The following is a 17,617-nucleotide window of genomic DNA, read 5'->3' on the forward strand; positions in this document are numbered from 1 at the left end:
TATCAATCGTCTCTAAGATGTCGTTTCCATCTGCAGTAAAATTCCATTGGCCGATGAAAACATGATGTGGTATGATATTTGTAAGTTGCAAAGAGAATTAAAAAAATGTTAAGATCACACTACTAGATTGTCAAAACTAAATCTACTCGATATAATTTTCACCCAAACATCCCATCGCCACAACACCCAACCATTGTTTGACGACACATCTCTTTTACGAAGTGTCTCCAGTCAGAATAATCTCATTGGCCATCGACTATTTATTAATGTCGATCTCCTATTAAGACGTTCAAACGTTTCTATATTTCAAAGTCGAATCTTTATCGGAGACTGCACTGCTGAAAAGATTAAATCAACATTTCTGTTGTGAATATATGAATATTCAGACATTTTAAAGAATTTTTTTTGAAGAAGATTGAAGGAAAATGGAAGAAAAATGAAAGGGGAGTAAGAAGTTGTGTGAAAAATTATGGGAGATACGCATTGTATTTATAGATCAACACACATGCATGCACCATTACCCTAGACGACATACACACATGACACATGCATGCGCCAATGCATATGACGCACACTCACATGTCTAGATGCATGCGTCAATGCATGTGGCGCCTTCACATGTTTGGCTGTATGCATGCGTCAATGGTTTGGACGCCTACTTTGAATGCGAATTAAATACGTCAGTTCAACTGACACATCATAAATAAAAGGTGATTATTTCTATAATTAATTTAAAAAATAAACTATTTTAATATTTAAATTAAAAAAAGTGATTATTTAAAAAAAATCTTTATTCAACAATCGTGAATATAAATTTAAAAAAGAAATGATTAGTAAAAAAAATAATAATAATTTTTTTTATTAGATTGTTGTAAATAAAACCCTAAAACAACGCTCAGCAGCTCCTGGAGTCGCTCGCCGGAAAACCAAAAGCTCTTAAAGTCGCTAGCCGGAAAACCAAAAGTTCTTAAAGTCGCTAGCCGGAAAACCAAAAGCTAGCCGGAGTTTCTCACCGGCATCCAAATCAGTGAGAATTCGTCCATATACATCTTATATATTTTATATTGCGTTTTATTATGATTAATTGATGTTTCCGATATATGCTATGTTGCAGATAAAAAACATGGGGAAGAAGAGAAAGCGCAGTGAGAAGGGTGAAGCTGCGGCGGTTCCCAAGAAGGATGATGTTGCTCCAGAAAGACCAGTTAGGACTCTTTTGGGATGGAAGAATAAGAGAGAAAGCGAGAATGAAAATGAAATTGAGGTGAAGAATAATGGTTCTTCACCTATATTCAGGAACAAAGAGAAAGTTTTGGTCACTTGCTCTAGGCGTATTGTTTTCAGGTATAAACACTAGGAATTAACTTTAAGCACAATGAAAATTATGTCTTTATTGTGTGGTTAGATTTCGATTATGGTTTATTGATGAAGTGAAGTGTTTTTCATCAACTTATTATTATAGGTACCGACATTTGATGTTGAACATTGTATCACTTCTGCCTCATTGCAAGAAGGATAACAAAGTTGAATCAAAAGAAACTAAAGGGGCCACATTGAACGAGCTAGTTGAGCTCAAAAATTGTTCGTCTTGTTTATTTTTCGAGGTATTCTTTTTAACTTTTTTAGGCTATTAGGTTTTTCAGTGCCAACTTTGGATTATTTATGAGCTATGCTGCTGTTGTTGAGTTAGAAAATTTACTGCATATGCGAGGTGTAAGCAATTATTCTATTTGTTGCAAATGTTGTGATTTAGTTAGATTAGATGCAATGCTTGTATATTTTATGGATTTTTGTTTTATCAATATTAACTTTTATTGTATAGCATACTGCATACATGTACTCCTTGAATTTCCCTCCCAAATTGACTTTTCTATTGCATTTAAGCTGTTTGTTTAATTTGAAATAGGATGGTTGGCACACTATTTTGCTCTTAATCTTGAGTTTGAGCTCCAGTTCTTAATCTTGACCAAGTCTAATCAACTTGTGACATTTGGATAACTGTCTTACTATTCCATTCTGTATATATGAATTTCAGTGCAGGAAGGCAAAAGATCTTTATCTCTGGATGTCAAAATGCCCGAATGGCCCATCTGTTAAATTTTTAGTTAGTGCCGGTAATATTTTCATCTGATTGTTATCTTCATGTTACTATAGAATCGAATTTAGTTGATAATTATTTAGTTTTCATGGATCAGTGTTTAGTTCTTCATTCTTCTTTTTGAATTATGATTAACTCGCTTTTTCTGAGGCTATTTTACGAGTTTCTCTTTTACCCTCGCTACTTTCCAGTGCACACAATGGAGGAATTGAAGCTAACTGGTAATCATCTAAAAGGTTCCCGCCCACTTTTGACATTTTCATCAAATTTTGAAAAAGATGCACACTGGAAACTGTTGAAAGAGATGCTATTACAGGTACTAGTTTGATGCTTTGTGCTGGTATGAATTGCCGGTGTGATTAAAAATGGTTTGATCTGCACTTTTCTGTTGTTTATCTGATCTTGCAGTGTAGTTGTTACTTGTTATATATCTTAGGGATTTCCTAAGCTGTCAACTGTTTACATGAGAAATTCTATCATTGTTATGTTCGACTCTTGTCATAGTTTAAACAGAGTAGGATGTGGACCCATTCAAATGTTCCTGTACACAATTTTCTCTAAATTTGGTTCTTTTACCTGAGATATATATGAGTAGGGTCAGTGGTTGGTTGGTTATTAAAATAATAGAAGTATATACAATTTTGACATTGCTGACATACTCTTTCTTTGCTCCATTCAGATATTTGAAACACCAAAGGACCATAGAAAGGCTAAGCCTTTCCATGACCATGTTTTTGTATTCTCAATAGTTGACGACCACATTTGGTTCCGAAATTATCAGGTTTGTGTTTGCATCTGCACAAGATATAAATATAAATAATTGGTGTACTGTTTAGAGGCGTCTTAATAAACTAAACAAGATAGAAGTATCATTTTCTGCTAGTACACTTGCATTTTGCGAACATAGCTTTGGAATGCTTGTCTCATTCCGCTTCATGATGTTTATTTGGCTATTTTAAATAACAAACCACTTCTTTATTCCCATGCAGATCTCTGTTCCTCATAATGAGTCAGACAAATTACCTCGAGGAGGCCTTGATAAAATGACATTAATTGAGGTCTGTAAACTTGTTTATCGATTTATATTTTGATTTGTCAATTCCTAAAATTTCCTTTACCTATTTGTGCAAATACTTGCGCTTAGGTTGGTCCACGGTTCTGCTTGAACCCAATTAAAATATTTGGTGGCAGTTTTGGAGGTCCAACTCTATATGAGAATCCATTCTATGTGTCGCCAAACCAGGTACCAACCAACATGCTCTCAATTCACACTCTTAATTTCTCTAGTTTTGAACTGAATAACTACATCTTGTTTGTGTTTTTAACCCTTTTATGTCGGTTGTTGTAGATTCGAGCTTTGCAGAAGAAGAAAAAGGCTGGAACGTTTGCAAAGAAGGTCAAAGCAAAGACAAGGAGGAAAAGGCATGAGATGGCGAATCCGCTGGAGCCTGATGAGTTTGCAGATATGTGGAAAGATTAAACTTAAATTCACATGCTTCTTTTCACCAAATTTACGAATGGGCTATTCACGTTAGAGTGGTATTGGTTGGCATTCCATTCTTTAAAGTGGTTTTGATTTTGAGAATTAATTGGAGATTTAGGATGTACTTCTATGTTACCATCTAACTATGATCTGTATCATAGAAGATAGATTAGCATGATTCTGTAATGTTTTCTTTAATTATTCATGTGGGGACTATTTCAGGATTTGTTCTACTCTTTCGTATGCTCTAACTATATTCTTAAAATGCTTGGATGTTGGTATAAATTAACAATTGACTTCCTTTAATGAGTTAGTAGCTTGTTTAACAAAATAAGAAGAGATTGAATGTGTTCCTTAGGGTCTATTTGGCTTAAGGAAGTTATTTTTTTTATTTTTTTATTTTTCATATAACATTTAATTTATAGTATTTGGTAATATTAATGGTTGAGTTAACTTATAAACATAATGACATAAAATAATACAACCGTAAAGTTATATTATTTCTACTATAAACATTCTAAACGACTTGATCAAACTCAAAATTGATTCACTTTTCTCTTTCTAATACTAAAGTAACATGCTTATCTTGAAGGTTGACTCTCTTCTCTACCATATCAAGAGCTCAAATCTATTGTTGTCCATTATAACCTCTGAATCACTAATTATTTTTGGTTCAGTTGGAAGGATACATCATCATTTAAAAGGTTATTATACGAACTAAGGGATGGGAATGATACAACGATCATTTGAAAAAAAAATTATTATAAGAACTAAGGAATAAAGACAATTTTTTTTGAAAGCCCTTGTATTAGGTCATAATAAGAACTCTTTTTCTTCCAAGCTTTTCTTCTTCCTTATCCTTTTCTTTCTCCTTTTATTCTCTTTCTCATCTCTTTCTCTCTTCACTTCTCTATGTTTCTTTTCTTGGTTTAGTGATAAAAGGAAAGGAAAAGTGGGGTTGGTACCACTTAGATGGAAAAGAATGCTTAGAAAAGAGGGATAGAATGAGTGGTTTCTATTAAAAGATAGTAAAGAAAATATCTTCGTGTATATATATTTTATCTACTAAAGAAATTGACCAATTATTAATATTATCAAAATTCTCTTTCTTAAATTAATTAATATATGTCAGTCTCATTGAGTAAGAACTAAACTCATTCGAGTTCATTAATTACTCTATTTGTTTCAACTGAAAAGAAATATAACTTATAAGAATTCATTTGGTCTCAAATGATAAAAATAAAATATTTAAAAGAATATGGGATATTAAATAGTTGTATAGGAACATGAGATGTAAAGACGCAGATTAGAATCCGCGACGTCCCATTTATTAATCTTTAATAAGGTGAACTTAAGTCATTAGTCTACTTAATCAAAAAATAATGTTTAAATGTCAATAAATCTTATTAAAAGGATAAAAAAACTTTATCCCAATGGGACTATGTTTGATTAGTGATTTTTTTATATTTAATTGATTAGCTTAGAAATTTAATTTTGATTGGTATAGTTATTTTAGATGTTTAGAATTTTAATTAAAAACTAGTTTTAAGATTACAATTCCTTATATAGGACAAACCCTATAAAACTTTGTCCTACCCTATTAGAACAAATAATTGTGTCATTAATTATTGAATAAACTATTTTATTGGTTGATCCCGATAAAAAACACTTTAAAAAAAATCAATTTGTAAAACAAAGCTTTCTTAAATAAATCTAAATTACTTTCATGTGTCAATTTATTCGTTTAATATTGATGTGTTGGATATCGATCTTCACTTTTCAATCCATCGGTTGTATCTTATATCACCTCTAAATATTACGAGAGGTCTGTTATTTAGACAATCCTCGTGATTCTAAGAAAGTAGAAAGCTATATTATTTCTACTATAAACGTTCTAAACGACTTGATCAAACTCAAATTTTATTCACTTCTCTCTTTCTAATACTAAAGTTAGCATGCTTATCTTGAAGATTGACTCTCTTCTCTACCATATCGAGAGCTCAAATCTACTGTTGCCCATTATAACCTCCGAATCACTAATTATTTTTGGTTCTGTATGAAGGATACATCATTATTTAAAAGGTTATTATAAGAACTAAGGAATGAGAATGATACACGATCATTTGAAAAAAAAAATATTATAAGAACTAAGGAATAAAGACAGAATTTTTTTTTGAAAGCCCTTGTATTAGGTCATAATAAGAACTTAGGACTAGATTATTTTACAAACTTTTGAACCAAAATTATTTAGCACCTAGATACACATGAACATGCATGTACCTCCTTGTTCAGACTTCAGTTGTATTTTCAACTAAACCCTTCTCATCAACAACCTCCTTTGCACTCACTCTCCCACCCCAAATATACTTGTATCGCAAGATTTCTTTTTATTAAAAGTGTGAGTATTAAGCAATCAACATATGCATATAGTGTTCAAATTTATATTTTACCATGGTGTATATTTTGTTGATGAGGTTCATAAACCTCCAATGAAAGTTTTTATGACATTCATCTTCATAAGAAAAAAGAAAAATATTATTTTTATATTTTGAGAAGAAAAAAAAACAAGTTTGGTGAATAGTTTTATTTAATTGGGATATTTAGAAACAAACTCGGTGAATAATTAATTTAATTAGAATATTTAGAAACAAAGTCGGTGAATAATTAATAAGAATAATTAGTTTAAGGGATAAATGGATAGTGTAGTCCCACATCAGGTGATATTAGTTAAGAGTTTGGTGAGAATTTATGAAAACTTGTTGATGTTAATTAATGAAAAGATATGAACAAGCTGGTGAAAGAGAGAAAATATTAATAACTAAATTGGTGGGGTGCGCCAGCAATTGCTATAGTGCAACGCAAGAGCGACACGCGAGAGACCCAATAGCAAGCTACTGTGGTGGACTCTCCCCCTCAAGAAATAAATTTAATATCGTGTGGACCATTGGCCCACATATCAGATATTAAACTGATAAGAACAGATACTACACTTGATCTTAGCCAAAAGGCCGAGAAAGGTATGCTTTTTCCTATTGCTGGCTTTGCTTTTTATATTACACATTTCCTCTGTTTCGTTCTTGGCTCCCTGATGTGGGACTTACAGCACTGCACAAAACTTAGCCGACTTTCCCTTATTATCTTCACCTTTGAATTTCTTACTCTCATGTTCTTTCTTTTATTTCCTTTGAATTTCTTACTGTGGTAGTTCACTTCTTCCTATTAGCATCAATCAATTAATATTATCATTCAGGAAGCTATTAACATCCCAAGTATTATCAAACAGTTAGTTCCCTTAACTCACCTTTTTCTTTCTTTCAATTCCTGTAACATCATTAACCCAAATATTTTTGTATCACCATGGGCTGCTTATCATGCATGCATCGCCTCACTACTGCTCTTTTCTCACGCCTATGTATTTTTAACCACATCAAATTATTCTTTCTATTCAAAATCAACTTAATTTTGTTTAAATTAATTATTCTTTCAATCCAAAATCAACTTAATATTCTTCAAATTATTATTTCTATTCAAAATCAACTTAATATTCTGTCACTAGTGCAAAATGGAGATTAATATATTTTCATTTTTAAATGCATGGTTTTAGTTATTGAATTAAATTTTATTTATTTATTTAGTCAATAGATAAAACAATTCAGTAATAAATTGTTAAAACAAATAATTTGATTTTAATTCATTAATTAAGTCAATACATCTTAATTGATAAAAACAAATAATGATTAAAACCCTCATACGAGAAATCGTTGCAGTGAAAATCTTCGAAACCCAAATACGAAACCTTCGAAATCCATCATCATCGTGAGAAATCGTTGCAGCGAAAATGAACGGGGAAGCCGATCAATAGCATCACTTATCACTTTCACTAAGAACCATTTCTCCCTTTTCCCATTATGACAACTCGGGTTTCACTCATTCTTAATTTCTTCACTATTTTACTCAGGTTTCACTTCTTCTTGCTTTTGGTTTCTTATATCAAAGTCTCATTCCTCTTTGATGGTGAGTTTTTGGGACAACTCAGATGTATCTTTTCTAGGACATGATCTTTAATGTATTCTGAGTTTTTTGGGTTGTTTTTTGTTGTAGATATGACTACGTTATTTTGTATATTCTATCTACTTTGTAATATTTGGATAATTGTTACTTTGAATATGTTTATGATGTCAAAGCATTATGTTTATGATCTTATTGATTACCATTGTTGATATGTATTTGGTGGTTATATTTGGCTATATTTTATCTCTTTTGCAACTAGATGGAAGTGATCATTTAGAGCCTTTAAGAAATCGTCTCTCTCTCTGAGGGTTATGAGCTACAAACTGCTAAATTGGTGAGTGTTTGAAATCCCTTTCTTATTATCAATGTTACATGATTTGAATACAATGTATCATGATGACACTATTCACACACTTTCAAATATTCTCCTTTTAGGTGAAAGCCTCTGCAAAAAATGTTGATGAAGTTGTTAAAGAACTTCTTGATGCCAATCAGTAAGGTATTCCTTTTGGGTTATAAATAAGTAAAACTAGTATTTTTCATATTTTCACGACTTTGTCTCCTCCCTCATTCTTTCTTCAACTGTACCAATCTCGTTTCTCTTGGGTAACTTAATTTTAATGTTATCATGATAATAGAATGAACGTTGTTGTTATTTTTATAACAGGTTCATCAAACATGCATTGCAAGAGAGATTATATCATTACTAGATCATCCTTTTCTTCCAACATTCTACACCTCATTTCAGGTACCTGTCATTTCAGGTTCACTCAAAGCAATATGCTTTCTGTTGATTTCTATTGTAACTGCTTTGTGGGGTTGTTTGCTTTTGTTGTGTGCTTTGTTGCAGATTTTTCTTGTGGAACAAATAAATCAAGTAAAAGTTTTTTTTTTGTTTATTTTGATTGTTAGAATGAACTTAAAGCTGTGATTTTGAAGAACTGCAGGACAAAGTCAGGTATTATTGTGAGGAAAGGCCTGACATTTTTTTTGCTGTCTGATTGTGTGGAAAAGCCTGGGGAGGGTAAAGTCAATAGGACATAAAGATGGAACTGATTTGGGATCTATTGTTGATGGAAAAATGGAGTTTACGAATACAAAATCAAAATTCCATGTTGTTGTTACTGCAACCGATGCTGCTTACAGTCAATGGGAATGTATGATTATGTATTATTGGTATAAAAAGGCGAAGGTTGTGCTTGGATCGAGGATGTTATTTTGGTGAATTCTTGATCTAATATCTAGTTTACCGATCCTGACATAAAGAACAATACGAGGGAATAATGATTTTCTTATGAGAAGGAATCAAATTTGATATCTAAGACTTGCAACACTCACACACACTATGCAACAACCATTTGTGCTTTGACATTAGAGATTGTGATTTGACACAAAATCAAATACATGATTTTAGTGTTGAATTATCATAATTTTTCTAAGTTATTTTGTTTACTTTTTCAAGACTGAAATTATTCAAGAATCCAACTTGTCCAAATTCAAATCATAAGTACAGAGCTCACAAGTATTAATTAATTATGATTTATGAGGAAATGTTTATTATGTGTGGATTTTAAGCTTTATGATTTTGATGCATAAAGATGTGGAATTGTTACTAGTAATGAACATGCTAGAGTTGTAGAGAACACTTTTATTCTGCGTTTGTTTATTAAATCAAGATTCAAATCGTGAATCTTATACCAATTTTCTAAATCGTCAATAGAATCTTATTGGAACCAACCGAATGCATCAATGGTCATATAACTTGAGATGCGAGAGAAGCGATTAGGTGTTCGATAGAATAATGATTGAAGTACTGGCCTACTGGGAAAATCCATTCTAATGGGTTAGAGCCATGAAATGGCTAGAGGATAAGTTTAGGGGGTTTACAAGTGGTATATGAGGTGGAAGATGATGATTCCAAACCGGATTCTACGGTCTAACTACGCCAAAAACTGGAATAGACAGCGCACCTTAGAGGGCGCTTTCTCAAAAAAGCGCACTCTAAAGTGAAGAGAAAAAATAAGGAGCGTACAACTGGAATAGACAGCGCACTTTAGAGGGCGCTTTTATAACAAAGCGCCCTCTAAAGTGAAGCAAAAAAATAATGAGGAAATGGAGGGACACCAATAGAGGGCGCGTTTATGAAAGCGCCCTCTAAGGGTACCCTTAGAGGGCGCTTTTAAAAAAGCGCTCTCTAAGTCCATGTACATTTCCAGTTTATAAGGCGCTTTTGGAAAGCCTTAGAGAGCGCTTTTAGAAGCGCCCTCTTAGGCCCCCTTTAGAGGGCGCTTTTTTTACACAAGCGCCCTCTAAGGTCCCCTTTAGTAAACATTAAAATTATAACATATACTGCATGTCTCTTTATTTTCCCTCTCTATATGCTATTTCGTTTACGTAACTGGGTTTTCTCTCTACTACGATTACTCTCGTCCTCCGTTCGTTCTCCCTCCCTCACCGTCGTCGTCGCCGTCGCCTTTTTCTGCTGCTGCGTTCACGTTCACTGAGTTATCTGCGTCCACCCGTCGCTGTTCACTTTCTTCTCCATCGTTACCGTCACCTTGAAGGTATTTCTCTCAATAGTTTGTATTTTCAGGTGTTTGATTAGGGCATTTTCTAAACTGAGTTTTACATTTTGTGCATTATGTTGATTAATGTTGTTTAGGGCAAACGAGCACTATATGGTGTTCATGAGCACCTTGTTGTAAGGTTTTTTATTTCTGATTGAAAACTGATGTCATTTGGAGTGTGTTTGAGCTTGTGCTTGGAAGTTTGATGATTATGGATGCAAGTTTGTTCATGTTCCAAACACCATAAGTTTGCATTGGTCTTTTGTATGCAGTAGGTGTGTGTGAGTTTGTATTCAATAATGATGAAAAAAAGAGAGAGTTTAGATTGTTGTAACATGAGAGAAATGGAAGGTATATGAATGTGTTTTTTGTGTAGCTTCACGAATATGGTCATTGTCTTACTTGGGTCTTATTGAATCATTTCTATATTACAGATAAAATGGCTAGTAACCAAGACGATACCCATGACGCGAGTGGATCACGTAACAATGTTGAAAAAGAAATCAAACGAGGATTGACTGTTATGAAGTCAATCATTCGTGCAAGAGACAAGGGTGAAAAATTCGAAGTACATTGGAGTGCTGAAGACCAACTAATTGAGCCTAACGGTTCAATGTTGGCAAGTTACATTGGTTTCCTTGTTCGACAACATATTCCGATTACATGTGATAATTGGAGAAGTCCGGAATTGAAGGTTGGCAAAGAAAAAATATGGTCCGAGATACAGGTACTTACCATATATTGTTATATGTTTTTTTTTGACTATTTGTTGACCATATATTGTTATAATATTACTTATAATAACACACTCCATGTGTATGTTTTTTAGAGATCCTTTCACATCGATGAAAGCCGGCAAAAATATTGTATTCAATTGGCCGGAAAAAGACTCCGAGGATTTCGATCCTTTTTGTCCAACAAATTTCTCAAGGATGAGGAAGGAAAATTTATTGAAGCAGAACGGCCAATGAAGTATGCGGAGATTATTTCAGCCGAAGAATGGGATAACTTTGTCGCCAAACAAAGAAACGAAAAATTCCATGTAATGTCTATTAATTATGGTATTATACAATTGTTAAGTTACTTGGTTCTGATATGCCTTAAACTTTTTTATCCAGGAAGTAAGCGACAAAAATCGGAAAAGGGCATCAAAACTCGCGTATCCGTACAAAAAAGGGCGTACAGGATATGCACGGTTACAACAAAGAATTGTGAGTATATTCAAATGCTATGAGCTTATACATTGTCACAATATGTTATAATTGATGATCTTATAATCTGATTCAATGTGTAGCTAGCCGAGGAGAAAAGTGACGCAACATCTCTTCCGGAGCACGTATTGTGGAAGGCTGCTCGGGTTGGGAAGGATGGGGCTGTCGTTGAAGCGGTTCAAAATGTTTATGACGAATGTGTAAGTATATGTAACATTATTTCTTTAATTATATCGAAAATTTTGTTAGACATATAATTCATTTTTAATCTCCTCTAATAATATTTCAGGAGACTTTATCCCAAACCTTACCTTCAACCGAGGTCCAGGATTGCAGGAGCGTACTTAGTCGAGTACTAAATGTTCCTGAGTATTCCGGTCGTGTGAGGGGTAAGGGTTTTGGTGTGACTCCGTCGTCATTTTATAAAAAACCAAAAACAAAAAATCCTACCAACAAAGAGGTGATGGAGACCTTGGCGGAGTTAAGGGCACAAGTACTCGAACTGCAAAAGGAGAATGCAAGGTATAGAGAGGAAAGGTGCGGTTCCGAGGCAAAAGATACTAGTGACCGAGCTAGTATCAATTGTCAACCGAAATTTCCCGAGGTAATTATATATATTATTATGAAATTAAAATAGCACTTTTTTACTTGACACATATACACGTTAACAATAACATTTATTATTGGTTTAGGGCATTACACCTTGTCAGCTGTATCTATCGTCACCAACTTATCGCATAGTTGGCAAGGGAAAAGTGCACAACACTTCGGGTGAATTACTTCACCATAATCCCCTCCCGGTGGGATATATGAAAGTTTTGGTTGACCTTGTATTAGATACGGACGCGCTTCTACCATTACCTGACGTTGTTTCAGAGACAACGTTGATGCGAGATGCAGTCGGATCCTTTGTTGGATGGTCGTCAGATCTAATTTTCCCAGATGCCGAGGTATATATGTTCTAAATGATTATGAATATTTAGTATTCACATTTCAATTCAGCTACAATTATGATATTTAATCAATCCTTATTACATGGTAATGTTAGACTCCTACAAGACCCACACATAAAGCTGGTAAAGGGATTTTAAGACGCATCGAGTCGGTTGCATCTCAAAAAGAGGTACAAATATATATACTCATTGAATTATATACGCAACGATTCTGTTGCATCACAAAAAGTCATGATTTAATTTATATGAATTTTTAGGTTCCCGGTCGAAAGTTGAAAAAAGTTGGTAAGGATATTCCAACGACGTCCGGGACAAAATCTCAAATTATGATGCGTCTTGAGAAAATGGTGGAAGAGTCAGATATTATGCACGGCGCCATCCGTAGTGTAGATATTGATGAAGGTGTTTTCGGAATTGCTTATTCCGAAATAATTGCAAAGGAGGACATGCAACAACTTTTTGAACACGAAGAATTGGGCATCGCTGTCATTCATACATGCATATGATACTCCGATCAATATATTATTTACTTAGTTGAACAATTTATTTACACATTTCAATGAGTAGTCTAATGTTTATTATGTTTCTATTTAAGGTATATGTATGACACATTGATGCGGGGAACTGAATTGTGTAACCGATTCAATTTTATTGCTGCTTCCCGTATCAACACAACGTTTATAACGAAAAATCCAACATCCGTAAAGAATGAACTAGTCGATAGATTCATGGCGGCCGACGATAATACTACACCCAGTTTGTATTTTTTACCGTTTAATTCTGGCAACGGGTTAGATTTTCTTTCTAATAATTTCATTCTAATCTATGTATATCTTTTATGTAGAAAATTTTCATGCATCTAAATTTTTGTTTTATTTTACAGTGGTCACTAGGTGTTGGTTGCTATGGATCTTTCGAGACTAATGGTGTATTATCTCGATTCGTTATCGGGTGATTGGAGTAAATATCCGAGTATGAAGAAGACGGTTGACGCGTAAGTGAAATTCCCCTAAATATTCGTGTGTATTTGTATATTTAATTATGTCTGTCAGATTGATCTCAATATACGTTTTTATTTTGTTAGAGCAATACTAAAATTTAGATCGAAAAAGAATTATCGTAATAGGAAGAACATTACCTGGGTCAGAGTTCAGGTATATATTAAGTTTCTTATTTTTGCTTATAATAGTGTTTGTTTTTTGCTTATAATAGTGTTTGTAAGAAATTAATATATATATATTATATATATATATATATATATATAATATATATATATATATATATATATATATATATATATATATATATATATATATATATATATATATATATATATATATTGTTTGTTTTTCTGTGTAGTGTCATCAGCAAAACAATTCGGTCGATTGCGGATTTTTTGTATTGAGATTTATGAGAGATATCATTGCGTTGAATCGTATAGACATCCCAAAAATGGTATGGAATAATAACTTAGGGTTTATTTTAATATTATCAGATATTTCATCTAATTTGTTACTAAATCATGAATATGTTTTATTCTCTTAATTGTAGTACTTTGACGAATACAAATCTTACTCAAGAGCTCATTTGGATGAAATGAAGGATGAATTGTGTCAATTCATTATTGATCAAAGAATCATATAGGTTGTAGTTGTTGTACATATATGTATGGAATGTTGTTGTACATGCATGAATATCAATATATTAATGTTGTATATATGGAGGATTAATGTTGTATATAAATGGATTCATGTTGTATATATCAATGGATTAATGGTGTATAACATTGGATTAAAGGATGAAATCAATATGAATTTTACACTTTTGCAGCATGCGAACAGGTTCCCAATTAAATACCCACTGTTTTTCAAACAATTTTTTTTTAAATAACTAACACTTTAGAGGGCGCTTTCTGTAGGAAGCGCCCTCTAAACACTTTACATTGACAACTTTAGAGGGCGCTTTTTCCAGAAAGCGCCCTCTAAGGTGGCCCTTTATGGACCACTCCAGAGGGCGTTTTTTCTGAAAGCGCACTATAATGTGGCCCTTAAAGGGCCACTTTAGAGAGCGCTTTCTCCAGCAAAACAAAGCGCTGTCTTTACCTATGCCAACGCCACTTTAGAGGACGCTTAAAAGCGTTGTTATAGGCCAAAATAAGCGCCCTCTTTTCCCTTATTTGGCGTAGAAATTATTTAGGTAGGATTCATGTTTAGTGAAATATTTTGAATGATTTGTATCATAAATTATGTTTATAGAAAAGGTTCCAACACACAACAAAATACCCTCTATTATTGTTTTAGGTTTCTCATTATAAGCTACTTAAGTCATATACTGCTTTGTTTCTAATTAGTTTGTAACATTGTATAATGATGTACTCGGGAAAGCCAAAGCTAAAAGATGTTTTGACTTTTAAAAGTTCACTTTAGCCTCGGTCCGGCCGCCGCTAAGAGAGTTTTCCTTGGATTTTTAAAGTTGACTTTAGCCGCGGTGGAGCCGAAGCTAACATAGGTTTGACTTTTTTAAGTGGACTTTAGACGCGGCTAGGTCGAAGCTAGATGTATGGTTGAGTTTTTTTTCACATTTGTTTTTTTAGCGTTGGTTGTAAGTTTGCCTCGATGTAGACTCGGTTAACTCGACGCTATTATACTCACGACAATAAACAACCGACGCTAACGTGTTAACTTCGAAAGGTGTTTTGACTTTTAAAAGTTCACTTTAGCCTCGGTCCGGCTGCCACTAAGAGAGTTTTCCTCGGATTTTTAAAGTTGACTTTAGCCACGGTGGAACCGAAGCTAACATAGGTTTGACTTTTTTAAGTTGACTTTAGACGCGGCTAGGTCGAAGCTAGATGTATGGTTGAGTTTTTTTTTACATTTGTTTTTTTAGCGTTGGTTGTAACTTTGCCTCGATGTAGACTCGGTTAACTCAACGCTATTATACTCACGACAATAAACAACCGACGCTAACGTGTTAACTTCGAATGACTTAGACTGCCCCCGACACCGACGCTAAGCCGACATTAAACAGGTTATAGCGTCAGTTTTTTGGAGTTTAGCATCGAAAAATAACCGACGTTAAATACTATTTTTCTAGTGGTGTACCTCTTTCTTTATCAATTTTCATTTGGATCTAACTTTCATCTATTAGGTGTGAGATCTATGAGGAGGTTTTTTATTGTGATTAGCATTTATTTGAAGATTTCAGAGGTTTGCAAGTTATGTGTGTGGTTGTTGCTAGTTTTGACAAGTCCAACAGAAAAGAAGGAGGTTCTTTTCTCCATAATCACTTCAGTAGAGCAGTGTGGAAGCGTACATAAAAAATGGGAGTTCCTTTTGATATTCAGCCAGTCCATGACTCAAGATACCGGTAGGATCAGGTAAAGATCATTGTAGAACAAATACTTTGGAGCAACATTCTTTCAACTGGAAGATTCAAGTCAATTTCGAGTTAAGATCTTGCAAGGATTCAGTAGTAGATTCCATGTATAAGCCAATGAGGATTCAAATCGAAGATTTTATATTTTTAACTCGGATTATGATTGTACATAACATATTGTAATTTTTGTCAAAATCATAGTGTAAAACCATCAAAATTTTCAATGGGAAATCATTGGAGAGTGGAGTAGGCATATTGAGGTGCTTATTAAAGAAAATAGCTTAGTGTTGACCAAGTTGAATTTTTCAAATGATTGGTTTTATTTGTAAAGGTTAATGAATATTAAGCGATTGATTTTAGTTTGGAAATGTTTTGGTGTGATTTTTTGAAAGGTTAATTTTAAGAGTCATTTTATCTTTTTAGATTAACAATTATGCATCAACTAAAAATATAAAAAAATAGTCTTAAAAATAAAACAAATAATAAAAAAAATATACAAGAAATAATAAAAGGGAGTGGATACACTATCAATACAAAAGATAAACAAATTAAAAAACAAAAAATAATAATAAATAAAACAATAATAAGAAAGCAATAAATAAAAACTATATAAAAGATAAAAAAAGACTGAAAATTTAGGTGTAGCTAGGAAAATGCTCTACGCCCAAAGGAGGGAGTCTCGTAGGGGTGCACTGAGTAATTAGGGGGTGTGGAGGAGACTTTATTTTCTTCAACCCCACCTTTGGTTACTATTCCCATAGTAACAAAAATGGAAGAAAAATGCTCCAACGAAAACGTAAAAACACCATAACTTTCTCAATTTTCACAGAATTAAGCAAAAAAATAATAAAAATTTATCTAATTTGATCTCACAAACACAATGGTATATTTAGAATTAGAAAATAAACAACTAAAAAAAATGAAAATCAACAAAAATGAAGTAGAATATATTTGCTTGATTGGATCATCTTATTCACCCTTATGACAAATGAACAATTGATTCATGCTCGGGATGATGTTGAAAAGCTATTGGATACATTATTTATGTAAAACAAGTATCAATTTACATTTTCCCTATTTATTCATGGAGGTTCAAGAACAATTTAAACTCTTGATTTTGAACCAATGGAGTTTCCATACAAAATAATGGTGATTAATTAAGTATAACAAGAATAATAATTTAAATAAAAGTAAATAAACGAAAATTAAATCATTTTTAATCACTTTTGTTCATGGAGGTTCAAAAATACTTTAAACTCTTGATTTTGAATCAATAGAGTTTTCATGCAAAATGGTGATGATTAAGGTACTAATTAAGTGTATCAAGAATAATAATGCAAAAAAAATTAAAAAAACGAAAATTAAATCATATTTAATGACTTTTGCTCATGGAGGTTCACGAACACTTTTCAACTCTTGATTTAATATCAATTGAGTTTCCATGCAAAATGGTGGTGATTCAGGTACTAAATAAATGAAGCAAGAATAAAAATGCAATATAATTAAATAAATAACAAGTATAAGAGTCTATCTAAATTTAAATTCAATAAAGAAAGAAAGAAATGACTTGAAGAAAAATGAAGAGAATTTTGGCTTAGTTTTTGTAAATGATTGGTAGCAAGATTTGTGAATAAGAATGGTTTTATTTATAGGCTCTAAAAAGGGTAGTTTAAGAATTATGCAAAGATTGTGAGTGCCTTCTAGAAACTTATTTAATTAAATAGTGAATAAAGATGTAATATATGCATGAAATAATGATGTAATAAATGAGAGATATTTTGGATCATCTAAAAATATTAATTTTTGTTTTCTAATACATGAAAATGATTAACGAAATTCAAATGGATATTTTGATGATAAATCAAATGATCATGAATTTATTTTTCAAAATACATAGTGAAAAAAAATCTAATTTAGTC

General features: G+C 32.7%; 1 protein-coding gene, 1 long non-coding RNA gene and 1 other non-coding gene across 7 annotated transcripts; 2 read left to right on the plus strand and 1 right to left on the minus strand.

Moving 5' to 3' along the window:
- The first annotated feature begins 860 nt into the window (after positions 1 to 860).
- LOC127096720 (ribosome biogenesis protein BRX1 homolog 2) lies at positions 861 to 3,807 on the plus strand. Its single transcript, XM_051035271.1, has 9 exons — positions 861 to 1,027; positions 1,115 to 1,344; positions 1,463 to 1,604; positions 2,036 to 2,114; positions 2,290 to 2,414; positions 2,778 to 2,879; positions 3,088 to 3,156; positions 3,243 to 3,341; positions 3,447 to 3,807. The coding sequence occupies exons 2-9, from the start codon at positions 1,124 to 1,126 to the stop codon at positions 3,576 to 3,578; spliced, it is 969 nt and encodes a 322-aa protein (XP_050891228.1). The 5' UTR covers positions 861 to 1,027; positions 1,115 to 1,123; the 3' UTR covers positions 3,579 to 3,807.
- Positions 3,808 to 6,379: 2,572 nt separating this feature from the next.
- Positions 6,380 to 9,099, plus strand: LOC127093590 (uncharacterized). 5 transcript variants are annotated; one of them, XR_007792590.1, is made up of 6 exons: positions 6,386 to 6,863; positions 7,540 to 7,595; positions 7,852 to 7,926; positions 8,028 to 8,091; positions 8,260 to 8,340; positions 8,443 to 9,099. It is a non-coding gene; the product is annotated as an uncharacterized LOC127093590 (long non-coding RNA). The 5 variants fall into 5 exon arrangements; XR_007792589.1 differs by having other exon boundaries at positions 6,381 to 7,595; XR_007792592.1 differs by lacking the exon at positions 7,540 to 7,595.
- Positions 6,408 to 6,602, minus strand: LOC127099792 (U2 spliceosomal RNA). The gene has a single exon (XR_007794262.1). It is a non-coding gene; the product is annotated as a U2 spliceosomal RNA (small nuclear RNA).
- Positions 9,100 to 17,617: the final 8,518 nt, after the last annotated feature.

The sequence above is a fragment of the Lathyrus oleraceus genome, chromosome 6 (assembly GCF_024323335.1).
Source record: "Lathyrus oleraceus cultivar Zhongwan6 chromosome 6, CAAS_Psat_ZW6_1.0, whole genome shotgun sequence".
In the NCBI taxonomy this organism is placed as follows: Eukaryota; Viridiplantae; Streptophyta; class Magnoliopsida; order Fabales; family Fabaceae; genus Lathyrus; species Lathyrus oleraceus.